Raw genomic sequence first — 20,795 nt, 5'->3', positions numbered from 1 at the left:
CTTATGTTATAGTTGACAGCATTTTGAACTCAGCATGTTGAAGTAATTTCCCCCTTTTTTCTTGTAGGTGCAAAGTAACCTTCATAAAAGACTGAACCATGGAACCAGATATCATCCGAATGTATTCTTCATCACCACCACCACTAGATAATGGAGCAGAGGAGGAGGATGAAGATGAGTTTGGTGATTTTGGTGGGTTTTCCGATGCTGGAAGTACTGGAGCCTTTGACTTTGCATCAGATTACTCCAGTTCAAAGGAAGAACATAAACCTTCATGTAACTCTGATTACTCAGGCAGTGTAGATGGCATTATAGCTTTTACTACTGTTAAAGAGTTTCCTCTTGATAGTAGTAACAAAGAAAAATGTGAGTGTAGAAGTTTGGGTACTTCACTTGATGATATTTATGCAGAAGAAGTTAAGAGAACTGGAAAATTAGAGTCGTCATACTCTGAAATTATTAGGACTGATATGAACGTTCCAAGTCAGGACCACCAAGTAGACAGCTGTAATGGTGAGAAACAGCCATGTCCAGAAGTTCTAACAAATGGATTTGCAGCACTGGACACGGCAAATTCTCAGGAAGCTGAAGATACAGATGGTATCAGTGACTCAAAGGGATTAAAAATAATTAGCACTAATAGCTCTGAATTAAGTTTGGAGTCTATACCCACCACAGCAGAGGATTTTGCAGACTTTGCCACGTTCTCAAATAAACAAAGAAGCCTGGTTGATGAAACAGGAAATAAAATATGCACAAATTCTAGTGAAAAAGAAGTGTTTTGTGTACAGGAAAGCAATATTATAAATGGTGAGGGGGAATCTATGAAGAAAGAAACTTCAGATCGAAGCTGTGAATATGGACAGATTTGCATTTCAAAAATTAATTTAGCGAACAATGAAGACTTCAAGGCTAAAGAGGACTGCACATCACTAGAACACAATGCCTTTATTTCTTCCATACACACAACTGTGAATTCAGTAGGCACAACTGAAAGTATTGGCGGAAGAGAGGAGTGTGACACTGGAAATAGTAAAGAACATACCTTTTTAAGGACCAATGATAATGCAGATACATTAAGCCTTAATGTAGGTGGAGTTCAAAGTCTTGGCTCTCATCCTACAGAAGAGAACATATATGATTCTGAAATAGTTAAGAATGGTGAAAGTGACATTGGGCATGCATCATGCAGTGGTTTAAATGAAGATGATTTTGGTGACTTTGGCACAGTCAGCAATGGATCCCTTGCTTTTACTCAAGTTTCTGCCAGCCAAGAACACTTTCAAAGCCCTTCTGAAGACATCAGTAAAAGAAGTAATGCATGTGGTGACTTCACAGATAGAAGTGATGTTCATCAGCGATCATCAAAGGGAACTCCTCAATCAAAAGAGATTTCAAACAAGGATGAATGTTGCACAGATGATGCTGGTTCTAGCATGACAGTTCAGCCTCATGCAGAATTGGAAAATGGAAATGACAATGAGTTTGGAGACTTTGGCTTAGGGGTAAAAAGGTTTCCAGACTCTGATGAGTTTTCAGCCTTCAGTTCTGCTGGTTGTAACCAAGCTACAGAGTGGAAAGCTTTTGAGGCTGAGCAAAAAGAGAGCTGCTTGTGGGCTGCTTTTGAAGATGAGCAGGTGGTGGAACCTCATCCCAGAAAAGACGTGTGGCCATCAGATAGGACAGGCACAACTTTTGATGATGAAGATTCAGTGACTCATACACCTAACAGTGTTTCTGTAGCATCTTTGCATGGAACCAGTAGTGGGAAGTTGCAGGACTTGCCGGCTTCAGCTCGGGTAACTACCACACTTTGCTACTGATGCTTATGGTTTGCTTTTACAATTTGCTTTATTATGTAAAATGCACACACTTCATTTTACCTCTTACTTTTGCATTCCAATACTATGCATGTTTACGTGGGTGTTAGTCCTTCCAGCAAAATTCCATTTAAGCTTGAGGCTCTTTGAAAGTGCCTCAGCATGCACATGCATTGAGCAGGGGGATGTTGCCTGTTTTCCTTTCCAGCTGCAATTCCTCACAGGGCAACAAATGCCTCTTAAGCAGAAAAGCTATTTTCTGCATTAACTCTGGTGAACCCCACAACCTCAGCAGCAGCTCTAGGAGTGGAGCGTAAAATCCAGCAGAAGGAGAGGGGCAGTTGTGGGAAACCTAGCGGGTCCACTTTGAATCATAACTACTATGTTGAGTTGGTTTACTCCCAGATTGCACCACTACTGTGATTTTCCAAGACCACTTATTTTAGGTATACTTGGGCACACATGTAGCACAGGTGATAAATCTTTGTGGTCCTGTTGTCTGCATTAAATAATTAGAATTTTGGGTGGCAAAGACAGTTTCAGCCCAGTTGGACTTTCTGTGCTGTTGGTGCAACACACACATACAAAGCTTCTTGCGGTTCCAACTGCTCTGTAACCAGACAATCCTCCTCATTTGACGGAAGAACATTTGATAATTTGTGATTTACTTTTTTGTCATATACAGATAAGAATGCTCTTTCATTTTAAAAACTAGCCAAGTTTTGAAAGCATAGCAGATAGAGGTTATGCAGCTTAAAGTTTAATCAAGCGTCTACATGAGAGCCATTCAAGGTAGAAGCAAGCTATAGAACTGAATCTGAAGAGGAAATTGGATTAAGGTTAAGTTAATCTCAAGAGACATTGTGAATAGGAAATGTGCTGGCTACAAGTGCAAAGTTTTCCACAAAAGCTTGGATTTAGGGTCACTTTTCTCTCTCAAAAACCAGTAGTAGAAGAGGTTTTCTGCTAACAGTATGCACATTTTGGATCCAAGCTGTTTTAATGGGAATTTCAATTTTCATGTGTTCCATTAGCATAGTAATATAGGCACCTTTGTACATAATTTAAATAGCTGAGAGTCATGTTTCAGACATGAAAGACCGTTTAAAACCAGTTCTGTCACACACACACACACACACACACACACACCCCTCTCATGGTAGCTGCAAAAATCACTGAGGTCTCCTTGCTCACCAGTTGAGTATTTCTGCTGCTATATGTAGCATGAAGGTTTTGACATATAAAGCCTTAAACGGCTCGGGATTTCAATACCTAAAGGAGTTCCTCTCCCCATATGAGCTAACCTAGATCCTGCAACATCATCTGAAGCCCTTCTTGGTGTGTTCCCTCCCCAAGAGTTCCAGAGGGTGACAACATGAAAATGGGCCTTTTCTATAATGACTCCCTATTTGCAGAATGCTCTCCCCCAAGGAGGCTCACTAACTTCTTCATTACATACCCTTAGGCTCCATGTGAAAACATTACTTTTCACCCAGAGCTTTGGCTAATTAAACAATCTTTGGTGTTTAAAACTGTTGTTGGGGGGCCAGGAGTTATTGATTTGTTTGTTATTATGCTAAGTTTTTTTTTTAAAAAAATACTGTAAACTGCCTCATGATCCTTGGATGTAGGGTGGTATATAAATTTAATTAATAATAATAAGCAGAAGTTGCTGGCAATGAGTAGAAAGTTTCATCCAGCTGAATATGACTCTGAATGTTGGCAGGGAGCCAACAAATATACATGATTTGATTTCAACCAAATCTGTGAATTGGCATTTGAGACCAGATCATATTTCACTACGGCTGGCTGGCCGCCTCTTCATATCATTGGTTTGAAATTCATTTGGTTATCCTGACAAATAGGTCAATGGACAGTGGATGCAGGAAGTCTGAAATGTTTACCATTCAATTAGATTTAAATTAATCCAAATGATGAACATAATTTATTTTTACTTATTAAAACATCTGTATGCTGCTTTCAGAAATATCTGAAGTTGTTTACATAAGAAAAATGACAATTTGCTAAGCTGACTGGTGTGATGGGGATTATTGTCCAACAACATGAAGAATTCTGTGCAAGAGAGTTACTTACTTTTAGGCAAAAGATAAATAGCTTCTTTATATTTTTTATATTCACTTATATAAATGGAGTTCTATGCTGGGACCATAATTATCATGATTGAGTAATGCTAATCTGAGAGAAATGTTTAACTCTGTATCATATTTATCAGCTTCTTTGCTGGTAGCTGTCCCCCTGATCAAAAGTAACCGATGGCAGGAAAACAGTATGTTTTTAGCCAGTGTCATTATGACTAACCAGGAAGTAGAAACACAGAAAAATTCTGTGCTATCACAAAATTCTCAGAGCGTTTGATGCTAAAAAGAGGAGGAATCCATTCCAACCTTGTGATATAGTCTCCAGTTCATTAATTCTTTTGCAAATGGGCCTTGACTGATTTTTTCCCCTCCAGTTCTGCCGAAAGTAATGCCATTTCTAATATAATCAGGTGTTAATTGAGCTTTAAGAGAAGATCTATAACTTATAATAAGTTTTCATACCTCAGTTATGTTAGCATATAGAGTTTATATGTAGCTGCCAAATTAAACTTTAGTTAAATAAATCCTTGCTTAGAGCACACCTTTCATTGAAAAGTATTCAGACTGAGACTTGGTATAAAATAGTTCTCAGCAATGTTAAAAACTCCCTTTGTTCTAGATGCATTTTGTAACAGGGAATTTCATTAGTGGGTGCAGTTTCTGAGCACTGAGCGCAGTACTGTGCCTAGATTTCAGTTTAAAACTGCAGAGTGGAACGAAAGGAGGAACTTTTTCTGCGTCCCAACTTCCAGCTCCCTTTTGAAGACCCTCTTAAGAATAGGGGGTAGTCAGGGGAAGGACTAGAGCATGTGAAAAATGAACATAATATTTTAGTTGCAGTTCATTCATTTTCAGCTCTGTATTCTCGTTATAAAAAAGCGTGCCTAGACATTCCATTGTTCCACCCATAACCTAGGTTTAAGGTGCCATTTAGCTTCTGGTTTTCCTATCTCAGTTTCCTAACGCTGGTTCTCAGACCTCTCAACTCAAGAGCCAGAATAAAATATACAAGGAGGAGCAGGAAATTGTAAAAAGGATGCAACCTAAGACATAGCAGTCTAAACTTCAAAGAGAGAGGGAGGTCAGCATAGAGAGAAAGACACAGGGATAGTGTGAGAAGCTGGTGATCCCTCACTCTATCTGTCTTAATCCATGCAAACCACTCTCAAAAACCTGAGTTGCATCTAAACTTCCAACAAGTTAAAGTGTTTTGTGTTTGTGCTTAACTGAGTTCTGTGGGTATAGTTCTATGCCATTTAGTACTAATCAATAAAATAAGTCCCATTTATCATTGTCATTTTATTTTTATACCGCATTTTCCAGAAGTAAATCTCTCCTAAAAAACAGTTCACACAAAAATTAAAGTCTTAATGCAGTAATACAATAATAACAATGCATAATAAGATATACAGTATCACTGCAACATAACACTACATAATTAATTACCAACAATTTATTCATTTAACACACATAAACATTTAAGAAAGTCCTGTATACAGCTTGCCAGTAAGTATCCATTAAACCAGAGGTTCCCAACCTTTTTGGTATAGTGACCCACATGTCCAAATTTATTCAGTATGATGACCCATTGCTTTATTGTTTCCTGAATTTTGGGCTTCCAGAACTCCTCATATCGTAGTCAATTTTAAAATTGCTCCCCATCCTCCTTCCTGTGCCCCATCCCCCTATCTATGTTGAATTTGCAATTAACTTTTTATTTAAGGGGTTTAATTTTTAAAAGTTAATAAAAATTAAAAATACATTAAAAATTTAAGTGTTTATTTTACAGGTGTTGTTTTATTCTTGGAGTTTTTAAGAATTAAAACCAAGGTGGTTAGGCACAAGACAAAATTAGAGAGAGCAGCAATTGCTGATGCTTCCCGCTTGCTGCAAAAATCCAAACCCACCTCATGCTTACTATGGGAGGTCAACTGTGTCCTGCTGTTCCTCATTGTAGAGCTCAAACAATATAGATTTTCTATACAGACACCCACACTTCTTTCTGCTACTTTCTAATAACAGGAAGCATTCCCTTGTACTAGGAAAATATAAAAGGTGGCCACATTACTCTTGCAAGCAAATAGAGCACACACATGCACTCCCCATATGCATACAGACAACAGACACACATACCCCCCTCTTTCATATGTTTCTATATATACATCACATACACAGAAGCACGTACAGTATATGCCTCCCTCTCTGTCCATGTGCATACATACCCCCCCACACCACACAAACCTCTCCTTCTCTGCCCAAGTGCATCTCTTGTCCTCACTGTACTCACATACATACACATCCCTTTCTTTCACATGCACACACACACCACCAATATGTATCTCACTAACAATTGTGCATACATACTATTCTCAATCACAGACACACATTGCTTGAGAAAAAAACCCAACCCTGTCAGAAAAGGGGCAAAGGAAGCTCCTGCCACCAGCTGCACCTGGCTGGCAGCAACAGCATCCTCATGCGGGGAAAGCCACTCCTTTCCGCCCCAGCCTTCCTTTAAAAAAGTAAGTGGCTGGCAGGCAGCAGTGGCATGAACAGAGATGCCAGTGCTCCTCACTGGAGCATTCTGACAGGGCAAAAGCACTGAAACCTGCAACCGATTTGCACTTGCAACCCACTTGCAGGCCATGACCCTTCAGCAGCCTAAAGCTGTTCTCTGCATGTAGACCCTGAATGGCCAGGTTGATCAGTCCCCCACCAACAAACCATAAGGGACAAAGATGCCTTGGTATGGGCTGGCCTTGCTTAACAGCAACGGGCATGCAGGCATGCTTCTCCCCCAAAGGGTATGCATATCTACTCATCAGGGAGTCATCACAGCCCTCTTTAATGGTTCTGGTCGCCAATTTTGGGGCAGGGGTGACCCAATTTTATTTTTCTTCTTTCAAAGCAATTGATCAGCCTCTGTCAAATCTGAGAGTCCAACTTCATGTGGCTATCCCGTATTGTATTGGGACACTGAAGTTACTGAAGGGCTGCTGAGACTCATGATATTTTCAAGCAGTGTGAAATGCTGTTTATATACTACTTTAGACAGTAGTGTTCAAATAGGAACTGTGATCGTCACTGAGAGAACTGATGAAAGTCAGTGTTGACATGGTGACTGTATGACATCCATGTTCTGAGCAAAATGCAATGCCTCATAGAGCATGCCAGCTGCTTTATCTCACTCAGGCATACATAGTTGTTCTTTACCAATAGTTACTGTAGTGTAAAGCATGCAGAACTGTTAACTTGTGATTGCTTTCTGTTATGCTTATTCAATGCACAGTGTGATCATCTATGAAAATTTGGCCTTTGCACAGTGCATGTTTGACGTTTGCTGCTTTGACACAAAAGCTAGATGGGATTCTTAAAAGCAAAATAAAAATCTTAATGTAGAATCTTTAAAGGGGTAACTTTGTGGCATTGTATTTCCAATTAAGTGGTTAAAGTTATCAGCCCTTCTAAAGATATTGATATAATTTTTCTCTTTGAAACTCAATGCATTTTCATCTTTAACCTCTCCCTACAGACGTAACGTGATTTCATGAGCAAAGGATATTTGTATGTCCCCATATCTGACTAAAGTGTTGAGGCCAACAACTCTCCTGAAATCAGTTTAAGGCAGGAGTAAAAACAGGAAAGAGGCAAAGCACAAAGGCTGCTGAGATTGTTGTTGTTGTTAATAATAATTATTATTTCTATTATTATTAGTTCAATACAGCTTTATATTTTATAGAACAAATCTCAAAGCAGTTTACATTAAAACACCAAGTACAACGATCTAGGGGAAAAACAAATCCAAGCTTCATAAACTAATTTTAGTGCAAGTTGATTCTGTGGAAATTGAAAGTGTAGTTAACACTCACAGGCATCCACAGAACTTGAATGGCCAAAGTCATTGAGCAAAAATTTGTGTTTTGCAGGATCCTGTGTTTCTCCTTGTCCTTGACTTTGCAGTTCATATCTGTGCCAGGCCAGGGGACGGGCCCTTCTCAACTCCGATTTGGGAGTTGGAAAAGGGGGCAGGGAACTTTTCCAAAGTGTGGGAACTCACTTGCACGACTCTCTAGCTTGAAATGTAGAGGGAGAGATTGCTTTGGTGCTGGGCTGCCACCCCAACAGGAGTGTCTTCACAGCACCAAAATGGAATATTCATTCTTCATTCCAGAGATGAGTTGCACCTCCAGACTGGAGAAAGAAACAGGGGTTTGTCTTGTTGCCCTCACCAGAAAGCAGTAGGGCACTTGTGAGTGGAATTGAGGCCCACTGAATAGTTACTTCCCAAAGCTATATCCATTTATTTGCTTGCTTGTTTTGTTTGATCTGTGCTTAGGAAATAATATCAAAAGTTTGTAATTTCATATTCCCCTGACTTTTAAAAGCAGTAATTTGCATAATTTTCAACAAGTTGGTTTTGTCTGTTCTGATGCAGACAAAGCTGCTAAGTCGTCTAGAACGAATATTTGAAGCCTGTTTTCCTCCTGTAACTGTCTCTGAAATGGAAGAAGAGATTGCTCCTTTAAATCTCTTGTTGGAAATGGGTAATAAACCTGGGAGGACAGAGGAGACCTTGTCACAAAGGTATGGACCATTTTTAAATGTGATAGATACCCAGAAGCATGCAAGCTTTCAGCGATGTTTTCTGAGGGTGTATAGCAGTAATCTTCTAATGGCTGCAAACATCAATGGATTTTTAGTTACTGCTTGCATTTTGTTTTCTTTTAAAAAGCATAGTTCAATGTGGTTAGTTTTTAGTGACTGCTTTTGCTGCCACAGAATAATCTACTTGGTGGGTTTTTGCTGTACTTTAAGTGATGTGCAAATGAGGTAGTTAAATAGGATGTGGCTTATTACTTACAGTTATATTATTTATTAATATGTTGAATTCCAAGTAGACATCATTCTGTTTGCTACAGACATTGTTTTCTAATTATAAGTTAGAAAAATAATTGTTCTGAGAACCTTATACCACTTTTATCTCCCTAGAGGTTTGGTGTTTGGGCTTGTGTTTAATGGGAATGTTGTTATATGCCAGTCATTTAAAGATGCGGAATGAAGTGGTTAAAGCTGCTGAGTTCTAGCATTTCCCCCTCTTCACTGTTTCACTTGATGTATAACTGACTATGTAGGGAACTGCTAGATGTGTGGACAGAGCTTCAGGATATCCACGATGCATATGGATTGAAATATCAGTGGGGTGGCTCCCTCAGCAACAAAAAACTCCTCTGCTCTCTGGGAATCGACACAAGAAACATCGTGAGTTATCCGCAAAGCCAACTAACCAACAATTTCTTCCATTCTGTTGGTACACAAAATAAGTGTGCGATATTATTCCTAAGAATGTTGTTGTTTATATTAAAATGTATTTATTCTATCAGTTGCCCAAAATCTGTTACTCTTGTGTGACATACAAAAATGACAAACAATTTAAAATTGTCCATGTAATTTTATATAGTGGCAGTTATGCTAAAACAATCATTTCTAAATTTGAGAATAAGTCTAAAAATCATGACAAGCAGCAATTAATACTAAATGCTGCATCAAATAGTCAGGGACTCTTCAGAGGGGGGGGTGTGAGTGGGATTCTGGGGGCAGATTAGGAAGGAGTAGTCTCATGTCATGAGTAGAACACAGCTCACATGACATTGACTGCAACCCAAAGATTGTACGTTACTGCATGAAAATAGCTAACCATTGACCCAAAAATGAGTCTTGAGGCTAACTGGTCTTCACAAATAAAATGTTTCAGTCTAATCAGATGGAAATTTCTTTTGTCTTAGCTCTTTACAGGCAACAAGAAGCAACCTGTTATAGTGCCCATGTACGCAGCAGGATTGGTAAGTTTTTTAATGGTTTTAGGCAGTTTCCTTAGAAAGCCTAGAATTATCTAAACTTTCTTGTCAGAAGTAATTGTAGACTTGGTATAATACCTACAGCATGTTTTATAGTCCATAAAAAGAATGATAACTATTTCGGTTGTTACTTAATATCTTAGCAAACTAGATAGATCTTAATTTTGTTAAACTATATCTAGAGGCACTAATATCACACACTTTGACTGTGGCTGGGCAGAAATGGATAACAAATTCCTTAATGTTCCCTCTCTTATAGTTGCTTTCAACCGTTTGTCCTTTTTTTATCTTTTTAAGTTATGCATGGTATTATCATCTTTTAATTATTAGTTTTTATCCCTTATCTGTTTTAAGTCTTATGTGTTTAGTTTATCTGTTTGTTTTATCTTATGCTGGTCTGTGACCAAAATAAAGTTTGATACTGATACTAACAAATTTATAAAATCATTGTACAACACTCCGGTGTTTTCTCTTGGTTTGAAGATCAAATAGCTGTGAACTACAGTAAAATCAAAACAGTTATGTAATACAGTAAATTTGGTTAGAAAATAAAAAGTGCTATACTGCAGTATTTTGTCCCTAAAACAAATTAAGAGTGGCTTTTTGTCATTTCTTTAACATGAATTATAAAAGTAAACTTTAAATAATAATGCTAAGTAGTCAATCAGGGGAATATACAAAAGTGAATCCAGCATTATCATTGGAAGAATAATTGTTTGTTTCTTTGGGGTTTGACTAATTTTTGTTTTTCCTAAAGGGTGGTATTTGAGCAGATTCTGTGATGTCTTAATTTCTAGGGTATGTTAGAGCCTACAAAGGAACCCCTGAAACCAATATCTGCTGCAGAGAAAATAGCTTCCATAGGACAGACTCCACTTGCATCACCAGAGATGAATATATGTACAACTGATCAGTTCCAGGTAAAAAATAATAATGTTTTGTGCCATTGATGCCACCATGAAAGGGCTCTGGGCATATGCCTGTTCAGAACTCTTTAGTTTGGGGTGGGCGGACTGTTGCTTCTCTTGACAACTTGTATAGTACACCAACATCCCCACTCCACCCTGCCTTGAGGTCTTGCCCTCATGCCTGAAGAGTCTCATAGCTAGATCTCTGGCTGACTGCCAACAGAGAGGAGGCTCACACCTGCAAAAGGCTGTAGTGAGTTCTTCTGCCTCAACACTTCCTAATAATCTATAGCGAATGAGCTGTCCTGACCATACAATATACCTAAATAACAGCTTCCAGTAGATTAAAATGGTTATTTTCCTATACCTCTTCTTACGAATTTGCCCTTTTCATTTTTAAAGCTGTTGTGATACTTATAGAAACCACATGCAAAGATTTTAATCCTTTCCCTATTGCTTTTAACCCTCTTGTGCATTTGAAAGAAGTGCCAGAGTTTTAAAAACAACACTTTCTATCCTTGAATGTTTTTCCCTCTCCTGCATTTAGATATAGATTATCTTTCCTAGTCCTGTTAAATTCCAGATGATTGGAAAAAGAACAAGTGATTGGAGGAAGTGATCTATAATCTATTTTTATTGAGATTTTAAACATAACCAATAAGTATAATTGATGCCACTTATTTTGTTGGTTTACATCTCTTGTATTTAAAACCAAAAAAGGGTATCCAAACATTAGGACGATCAGACTTGCTTCTTTCTATAGGAGTATGCAAACTACTGAATTTCGCAGAACATGCCTCTAGAGCAGGCCTGCACAGCGTACATGGGCAACTTGCAACCCTCCAAAGGATTTTGTGCAGCTTGTGGAAAATGCTTTGTCCATGCCCGCCTGGCCCTAATGGGGAGCTGAGCACTCATCTTGCCCAGCCTCCCTGTTGCCCACCCTACCCCTCTCTCATTGCAGGCAGCTCGCTCTCTCCCCTTGAGGCGGAGGCAGCTGTGCCTCACGCACCTCGCACTTTCCCGTCAAAACCAACCTTCAAGTCTCAAACAGGACCTAGAAAAGCCCCCTTGCTGCACAACACCTGCCCTCCTCGTGAATCTTTCCTGAGCCCCAATGAGGAAGGAAGGAAGGAAGGAAGGAAGGAAGGAAGGAAGGGGGGAAACTTGGAGGGAAGGCTGTTGAGAGAAAAGCCCTAGATGCAGCCATGTGCTAGCCAACAGGAAAACTCCCTACCCAACTGAGGTCATCCCCTGGGAAACGGCAGCAGTGCTCCCCAAAGGGAGCTTCCTTCTGCCTCCAGCTGAGCCCTCCACGGACCTTCCATAAGCACCCTGACAGATCAGCAGGGCGGGGGAGAAACATGGCACCCAAAGTACCCACCACTGGAAGCTGTGAATGCCATGGTGGCCATGCCAAAGAGGAGGCCACTGAGGGGCACCGAGACATTGAGCCACAAAGAAGGAAAACCTGCGGGCCACTAAACCAACCAGCTGGCAGATTCCCACCTCCCCTCCGCAGTTGAGGTTGCCCCCCCCTCCAAGAAACAACAAGAAGTCCAAGTAGACAGTAGGGGCACCAAGAACAAAAAAGGAGGGGGAGAGGTAGAGAGAGATAGAGAGGAGGCAGAGAAAGCAAGAAAAGTACCAACAATGATAAGAAAAAATACTTTTATTTTGGCCCATACATACTGCCAAGTTGTGCAGGTCTGCTCTAGAGGTAGTTCTGATAAAATATTGCTATTTTTAATTCCATTCCCATTTGGAACAAATATGACAACAATAATTTTTGCCATGAAATATTAACATATTTTTTTAAAAAGTCTGATAACTAGAATTAGATCTACATAACAAACTGCTTGACTCACCCTACCTGATCCAAAGCATTGTGTTGAAATTATGCATGATGTATGTGTTTTCTTGCCAGTTTTGGATATGTTCAGAATATCTAGCGCTGGCACATAAATTCTCCTAGTTGTCACCAAATGTTTCAGGAGATATGTAGATCGCTGAACAGATTAGATGAATGGGGTGAATAGACTGTGTGCCTCTCAGCAGAGGACATCCATAATAGCAGGTTGGGAAATCTCTTCGTGATTTCTGTGTGTGTATTTCAGTGGCTAGCCCTTTGGTAAGTTAGAGCTCTAGTGTTTTATAAAAGTAAGCTTCAGAACAACTTCACATGCAAGTCTTAGAATCTCTCCTATCATAATTGAAAATTTGTGTAGACTGGTCGGTAAATCTCCTCAGCTGTGCTTTTGTCCATTGCATTTGCATTATTTAGATTGTTCTCTATGCTGTAATCATTATGAGCAGCAACAACAAGAGATGTAATGAAACAATCTGTTGGCACACTTTGATCCGACCTTGCTTTGATGCCTGTTCAAAAAAAGGTGATTCTGCAGTTCACTCTGAATGTATAAAAGTAGAAGTAGCAAAAAGTAGAGGGGCAGCAGAAAATAAAGAGAGGCAAGCCTGTTTATGGTAATAACTCGAAGGTTTATTCTTGTAGATAATGAAAACTGCAGATAAAAATTATGAAAATTGTCATTTTATTAGGATTCAAAGATACCATTTCAGAAAGAAATTCCAATAAGAGTTTTTGCCTTTTTAAAAAAAAAGATTTAAGTATAAACCAGCTTATCGCTCACCTTTTGCGTAGAGAAATCGGATAAGAAGTACCTTCAGACAGCCCCCCTCCCATGCTTGCCACAGCTTCCACACTTCAGTCCCTAAACCAATAGATTTAGTATATGTGTCTGTTGATTATATATGCCTGTTGGTTTAGGTTTGCCCATTGATGTGCAACCAAATAATACTTTTAGTTATTAATAACTTAACACTTATTTTAAGATTAAATAATTATTTAAAGAGCATCCCACTGAGCCACTTTTATCCATCTGAAGTTGCATATAACTGTTCAGTTGCATTGTGAGTGACTCTAAGGGTTTTCAAAGCTGCAAAGCTGATGATGCTGTTACAGGCAGAGGGGTTTTCAGGTGGAACTCACCAGAACTGAGTTCCAGCACCTTTTTGTAGCATGCTGGTAGCTGTATAGAGGCACGGCGCCCAGAGCTGCGTGTCGGAGGCTTCAGCTGCATGGCGCTCGTGGCTTTGTGTTGGAGGCCATGGGGCAGCGCATCAGAGGTAACATCGTAACGCATCCACAGCGCTGCCCCCCCAAAAGCGTTCTTCTCCCCCTAAAAAAAAACTCACCAACTGTCCGTCAAAAAAATGGGGAGTTCCTGCACCTCTTTTTCTAGGGAAAAAAAGGACTGGTTACAGGTGAGGCTGGTTCTGTTTCTGCTGCCCTGATCTTAAGCATTCCTGCCAGTGTTACCTGCCTCTAGTGCCAGAGTGATAGCTCTGCAATGCTGGCATAATATAATGGTCTGTTTCATTGTATTTTGGCAATATTTGCAACTCCCCATAAAAATTTCCAGACCAGGCAGTCTAGGAACAATCTGTAAACCATAGTTATTCTTAGGTTACATGAAACACAATTTTTATGACTTCAGTTTAGTTTAGTTATTACCTCTGGCTCATTGTCCTTTGGCTTTTCAATTGTTGCTTTTTTGCTTGCATGCAAAAGAACTTCATGCGACACGTTTTGTTATGCTATGACCTGACTGTAAAATTTGATTTCTGACTTTTCAACTCTAGGAATCTCTACCACCTGTCCAGTTTGACTGGAGTAGCAGTGGCCTTACTAACCCTTTAGATGGTACGTCTCTCCGTAGAGCCTCTAGCACAAGAGCTAGAGTTAAGAAACCTACAAAGTTCAGACAAACATCTCTCTGCTGATTTATTATATATATATATATCTGTGTTTGTGTGTGTGTGTGTGTGTACACACACACACACACACACACACACACACAGATATATACACACATACACACCAAATTTCTTAACTTTGGAAATTCAGGCTTTCTTTCTCTTTAGTTATGCACTATGTTTAAGAACAAGGTAATACACCATTTTGCTGAATTGGTATTGCATACACGCAACCACATTACATGTTCTAAGAATGGAATAGTTAAATAATTTTTGTTTACTTTATAGCTATCACCTCAACAAACCCTTCCCTGTTTAGACTTTTGTAAAGTTTGAAATGGCATAGTCAAGTGTGTAATTGTGCTTGCTTTCAAGCACAGTTTTTAACATAACCTGTTTGCAAAAGGAACAGTTTTTAAAATTTTAGTTTTAAAATGTGCATATATTTTATCAAAGCTTCAAAATCTAAAGGCCTCTAAATTTAAACTAGGGCTAGTAGATAGTGACATAGTTTCTTAGCCATTTGTTAATAATGCTGTTGAACTTGTCATAATTACTGGCCACACCAGTGACCTAAAAACACTGCTATACAATGTTTAAAGATGTGACCACATTTCGGTCCATATCAGAGTGCTGAAGGAAAGCCTGGATGGACTCTCTTGCTGTTGTCTGGTGTCTTATTACTGCAGTCAATTCATCTTGCTTTCTTTTAACAATTTCTTTAAAATATGTATATCTGATTTTTCTGTTTCAGTATTAAAGGGGAACAATGTAGTTTGCCACCAAGGAGCTGGATGTAACGAGAACCATTGTTACCAATATTCATATTGTGTTTTGCTAACCTACTGACAATCTGCTACTTTAAGCTATAGATACAATTTGTCAGTCTCTTTAAATTATGTAGAGAACATATATGATTTTGAATTAGATGAATAGTTTGGAATTTTAAAAAAATGTTTCCCTTTAATTAATCCCTTTAATCTGGATCTCTGGTTCTGTCCATTTTTCTAAACAATGTTGGCTACTTTTTAAGTTATTAGTGTTGAATTCCTTGCTGCATTTGTACATTAGACTGTACACTGACTTGTTAACATCTTTAGAACCTACAAACTAATATTGTAAGCACTATTATGTCAATTCTTTTTTTTATAAAACAAAACTATGTAATGAGTACTAATTATAACTGGCATGTTCAAGTGTGTGTCTTACCCCCTTTTTACACATAAATCCCTCCCTTGGCTTACCTTCTATATGGCTGCCTACCAACACGGTCACTGAATTTCAAGCTAGTGGAGGTTCCACTCTTCTGAACCTTGATTTCTTTGGGCCCGTGGATGACAGTAGCTCTAGCACCACCACCACCATCCCAGGTCAGCAGAGCGCTACACTGCAAATTTAATCTCTTAACATTCTTACTAAAAGCATGAGCCGCATTATGTGACTTTCCTACAAACAAGAAGAATGACTATGCTCCAGTTTTCTCTTAAGATGCCCGCCTTCAATAGTTCCCCCTTCTATCATTTGCCTCCAGTAGTTGGTTAATACTATTTGGTTGGTACTCTAGAATGTTAAGCAAAGAATGGATTTTAAGAAATTTAAGAACTCGAAATGCTTAAAACCATTTTAATTGTGGGCTAAAATCTTGATGTATCCCACTTGAAAATGCCATTGGAATAAAATCCTAGTATTCCTGAGAATGTTGCTCAGTTGAAAAAAATCTTAAGACTATGATTAATGCACCTGCTTATGGGTCTCATTAATCTTAGTACTTAACATCTTCTGAAGATAACCAGTAGATGGCTGCAATTTCTTCTTGCAGAAATGAAGTTTACAAACAAGAGCTTACACCTAGCTATTTTATAGATAAGCTTTGCTGTTGTCATTTAAGACAACATAAACGTATTGTAGTTCTGCATGACACTTAACGCCTTAAATATTTTAATCGTTGAGTTGAAAAAACTGGAAATTTAGAAGAAAAATCTGATGAGTTATAGCATATCTTTTTACAGAGCTGTCTGCTTCAGTTTAATTCTCTTGAAAGATAAAGCTGTTTCTCACTTTACCTTGAATTATTAATCTGTTGGGAAATCAGAATGCAAAGAGTTGTGGTTACTAAAGGAGTGGCATCTGTTAAATCCTGCAGCTGCAGGATTATTGAACAAAGGGGGGGGGCCTGTGTTCCTCCTGATGTTGTGGTTTTTCAACTCCTATCACTCCCAGCCTGCATCGCCAATGACCAGGGATGATGAGAGTCACAGTTCAACAACATCTGGAGGACCACAAGTTACTCATTCTGGAACAGAAGATGTGAACACACTTCCCATACCCTTGTACAGCCCTCTGCTTGGAGTTTATGTTCCTCGATAGAGCAGAGTTTGCCCATGCATTTAAGGGGTGGGGAGAACAGGACTCCATTATGATCTGTAGAGATTTTTTTCATGGGTGGAAAAATCACATCCTTGATTTTTTGTGTATTCTTATACGTCATTGTCATGATTAATTTTTCAATTCTAGTGTTTATGTTTCAGAACTACTTGATCATATTTTCTGGAAGTCAAAAGTACAGAAACTTCTTGAGTTTTGTATGGTAGTTTGATATAAAACTTCACACACTACTTTTAAATCCATCTATGCATTCCACAGTATTGATGATTATTAGTAGACATTTTTTGGCATCTAGTAAAATACAGTTTGACTACTTCTGATACATTCATTTGAAGTGATTATAAAGAAGGCACCTTATCATTTATTATGGGTTTTCATTAGAATATTGTCAACAAATTCGCAGATGTCACCATTGTTTGTAGGTTTTCTGGCTTGTTTCTTGGAAAGTCATTTGCTTCTAGCCTGCAGCTCTCTGTGTGGGTTATGTATGTAATTTTGTGTGGTGTGTGTGTTTTGCCTAAGCTAGGCGCTTGATCTAAACTTGGTTGCCTAAATTTCCTCAATCTCATTAAGGTTTTTATAAATATACGCATTTTCTTTGAAAATCCTTTTCCTTTGTTAGCTGCCTTTTAATCATTTTGGTGAAAGGCGGTATATATTTTTTAAAATATATGCATTTAAAATATAGGTATATATTCTTTATGGGTATTAGTAGACGCTTTTAGATAATATTGATCTATGGCAGTAATTTTTTTAAGCACTTTAGTGAAATGATTGCAATATCAGAACATGTAGTAGTAGCAGTTATAATAATCATATGCTAAGGTAATAAATTTCACCTAATGAGTGTAGTTGACAAATGGCTTGAAAATACAAAGTACTGCAACATGTTACAAATCCTTCTTAGATATTGGAAACTTTAGTTGTGATTTTTAAAATCTTAAATACTTACAGCTTTATTCAGTGGCATACCTTAATGGGATTTCAGAAGCTTTGTTTCTTGTAACGTTATTTCTGTATGTGACTCTTCAGAAGGCCTGGGCCTGTTGTATTTAAGGGTTCTGTAAACATCTGACAGTATTTCAAATGTATTCTGTATTTTAATTTGAGATTTGAACATGGGACTGTTTCAGTTGAATTGATCGCAAGGTTGAAGTGGATATGAGAGGCAAGTGCTGCTCCATCTTTGCCTTAACCGAAGGAGTCTCTACTTGATCATTCTACGTAACAGATAGTGTCACCCTTTAACCTTCATATGAACAATTTCTGATGAAAGTTTTGTTGTGGTATATCTTGGAGTCCTCATCAAAATGATTTTTTAAAAATGGATGTCTTCCCATTTTTGCCATTTTGAACTCCTAGGTGTCTCAGCTTTAAAAAAAAAATTAAACTGAATTCCATCAGTTTGTCCAATTATATTACATATTTCTAGAAGCTTGCTTTGAGATATTTCATTGAATCCTGAAATCAACTCTTTCCATAATTGTGTCCAAATAAAAGGTGAGAAACAAATAAGAAGGTTGAGAAATTGTTTATACTTTAGTGAAAAGAAAAAAAATTGCATGAGGACTTCAAATACTCTCTACTTGTATGTTCTACAGAGACAGTGGAATGGAAATGGAAGTTAAAGAATCAATGTGTAGCAATGAAATAATGTTCTAAATAATAATGTAAAGCCTTGGAGGATTTTGGTATAAGAAGAAAATGATTATTCAAATTTGCTTCTCACTCCTGGCTGATATCTTGTATGCCAGTTTTATCTGCAACTCCAATTCTCTGAGTAGTGCATGATGAAAATTAGCAAGTTGTATCTCAATCACATATTAGACATTTATGTAGCTCAGATGTTTACAGAAGATGGAAATACAGTATCCTAAATTGCAGTTGAACATGTGACACTTGTTTCCATCTATCACTGATTATAATTTTATGCTATAAGGTGTGGATCCAGAACTGTATGAGTTGACAACTTCCAAGCTGGAAACCTCCAACTCCACCAGTAAAGTGACTGATGCATTCGCAAAGCTAATGTCCACAGTAGAGAAAGCAAGCACATCAGCAAGGTAAATCACTGTGATTAGTGACCCTTATTATTGGAAGTTAAAGCTTGTTCAGTAACTGCAGCTTAAATATCACCTAATGCATGAGTTCAGTTCCATGATAGATCTCCTTAGATCTCTATTGCTGTACTAGTATATATTTTTCAGAGATTCTATTCTGCTTCTAAGGTCACAATTAAATCCATTGGATTGAAATGAGTTGTCAGAACTGTTGCTTTTAAAGTTTTCAGCCTATCCACAGTGGTATGCAGCCTTCTAGTGGCTCATCTGTACTGCTGAAAGCTCACTTGTAAGCCACAAAACTGACATTTCCCATGTTATAAACTGTGAGTGACAGCAGGAATGCAGCTTCTAGCTGAAAGCAGGAATTGTCTTCAATGTGAAATGCCTTAACACTTTTGCAAACATACGTATATACTCTCTCTCTCTCTCTCTCTCTCACACACACACACACACACACACACACACACACACACACCAGCTACTGCATAATCCCCTTTTTTGTGCAAGCCCTTATTTTGTACATAGCATAATAAGCAGCCATCACTTATTAATTATCTATTTCTAGGAATCTAGAAACAGAATATGATTTCTTCCTATGTAGGGAATGGGATGGAAGGCTGCAAGTAGGGGTCCACTAGTAGGATAATGGACTGTGCTCAGGCTATGCTTGTGTGCATCACACAAATCACATCTGATTTGTGTGTTACGCCTATTTGTTAAAACATTTATATCCTGCCTTTCCTTTAAAAAGCAAGTATGTAGTATAGAATAAAAGTACAACAGAGACATTTCAGATTGTGAATATGGTAGCACTGCTTCCCTAGGAATGTGTGGCACTCTTCTGAATTGCACATTATGTAGCTCCATGCACAGATACAACATGTGAGATGACTGTGCTGGTTGACAGGTGCTTGGATACTGAAGTAGTGAGTTGTGGCAACTTGCATGTGCTGTGAATACTCATTTTAGTTTTGATCAAACAGCAAAGATTTGAGGTGATACAAAACATTGGTTTTCATTAAGTCAGCTCACAAATTCAAAAGTAGCAAGTTGTCATGAGCTAAACTGAAAGTATACAGAGACTGAAAGTATACTGTATACTGAAAGTATACAGAGAGCTGTAGCAGGGAATGCATGAGGCTATTACAGAAGTTAACAAATGGTACGTGTAATGGCCTCATTTTCAGAACTATTTCTCTGCTGTGTTACATTCAGCTGTTTGCCACTAGGGGGGAGTGCTAAGCCTTGATGAATCTTTGCTCAGGTCATTTTCAACTTGGCTTTTCATCAGTTCTGATATAATAAAAGTGAAAATGCAGTGTGTCCTCCTGCTTGACACTTTTAATTTTTTTTTATTTTTACTTACACTGTAGCCTGCAAAATAGAAAACTAAAGGCTTCAGTCTTTCTTGCCAGAACATTCCTTGCCTCCACTGCTTCTGTACAATGTAGATATTACCCCCCAAAGCTTAACCTCATAATATTTTTGCCAAGTGCATAGGGAGTTGAAGACCTCTTTACTTATGCTGACTCTTCATAGGTTTGTAATGATTTGCCTGGCCTGACTTTTTCTGATCTGGTAGAGATGGACAAGGACAAAGGGGTAAAATGTGAGTGAAGTACCAAAGGCAGGAGGTGGGCAGTGAGAGATCATCTTGGTGCAAAGACACAAAATTAGCATGATTGCTGCTCTTCCAAAGTACAAGAATTATTTGTTGTAAACATAAGTGTGATACACAATCCTGTGAATGTGTCCTTTATGTTATATTGTCTAATCTACTCTTAGGCGTGAGTTGCACATAACGTAGCTGTTGCACATGGTGGCAGCTGAAGGAGAGTGTGGTGTTGAACCTTGTTAGACCCTGTCCTTTGCTCATGGCACTGTTAGA

The 20,795-nt window shown here is 38.4% G+C and overlaps 1 protein-coding gene and 1 long non-coding RNA gene across 5 annotated transcripts in view; one reads left to right on the top strand and one right to left on the bottom strand.

The window, feature by feature from the left end:
* Window positions 1-20,795, bottom strand: part of LOC309528843 — a 352,285-nt gene that overhangs the window by 67,202 nt on the left and 264,288 nt on the right. The window lies entirely within an intron of this gene.
* The window catches only part of AFTPH (aftiphilin), a 43,501-nt gene that overhangs the window by 13,519 nt on the left and 9,187 nt on the right, over window positions 1-20,795 (top strand). For 2 of the 4 annotated variants that reach the window (XM_082216334.1, XM_082216335.1), the window contains exons 2-9: window positions 68-1,799; window positions 8,355-8,503; window positions 9,052-9,178; window positions 9,703-9,759; window positions 10,572-10,694; window positions 14,346-14,406; window positions 15,746-15,829; window positions 18,784-18,907. In XM_082216334.1, coding sequence (XP_082072460.1) covers window positions 99-1,799; window positions 8,355-8,503; window positions 9,052-9,178; window positions 9,703-9,759; window positions 10,572-10,694; window positions 14,346-14,406; window positions 15,746-15,829; window positions 18,784-18,907 — 2,426 coding nt within the window. In that variant the 5' untranslated portion in view covers window positions 68-98. Of the gene's footprint in view, window positions 1-67; window positions 1,800-8,354; window positions 8,504-9,051; window positions 9,179-9,702; window positions 9,760-10,571; window positions 10,695-14,345; window positions 14,407-15,745; window positions 15,830-18,783; window positions 18,908-20,795 lie in introns of those variants that run through there. The other 2 variants (XM_082216336.1, XM_082216337.1) reach the window with 2 other exon arrangements.

The sequence above is a fragment of the Podarcis vaucheri genome (genome assembly GCF_965113315.1).
Source record: "Podarcis vaucheri genome assembly, chromosome: 3".
Classification (NCBI taxonomy): domain Eukaryota; kingdom Metazoa; phylum Chordata; class Lepidosauria; order Squamata; family Lacertidae; genus Podarcis; species Podarcis vaucheri.
This window is presented reverse-complemented; position numbering and strand designations above follow the sequence as displayed.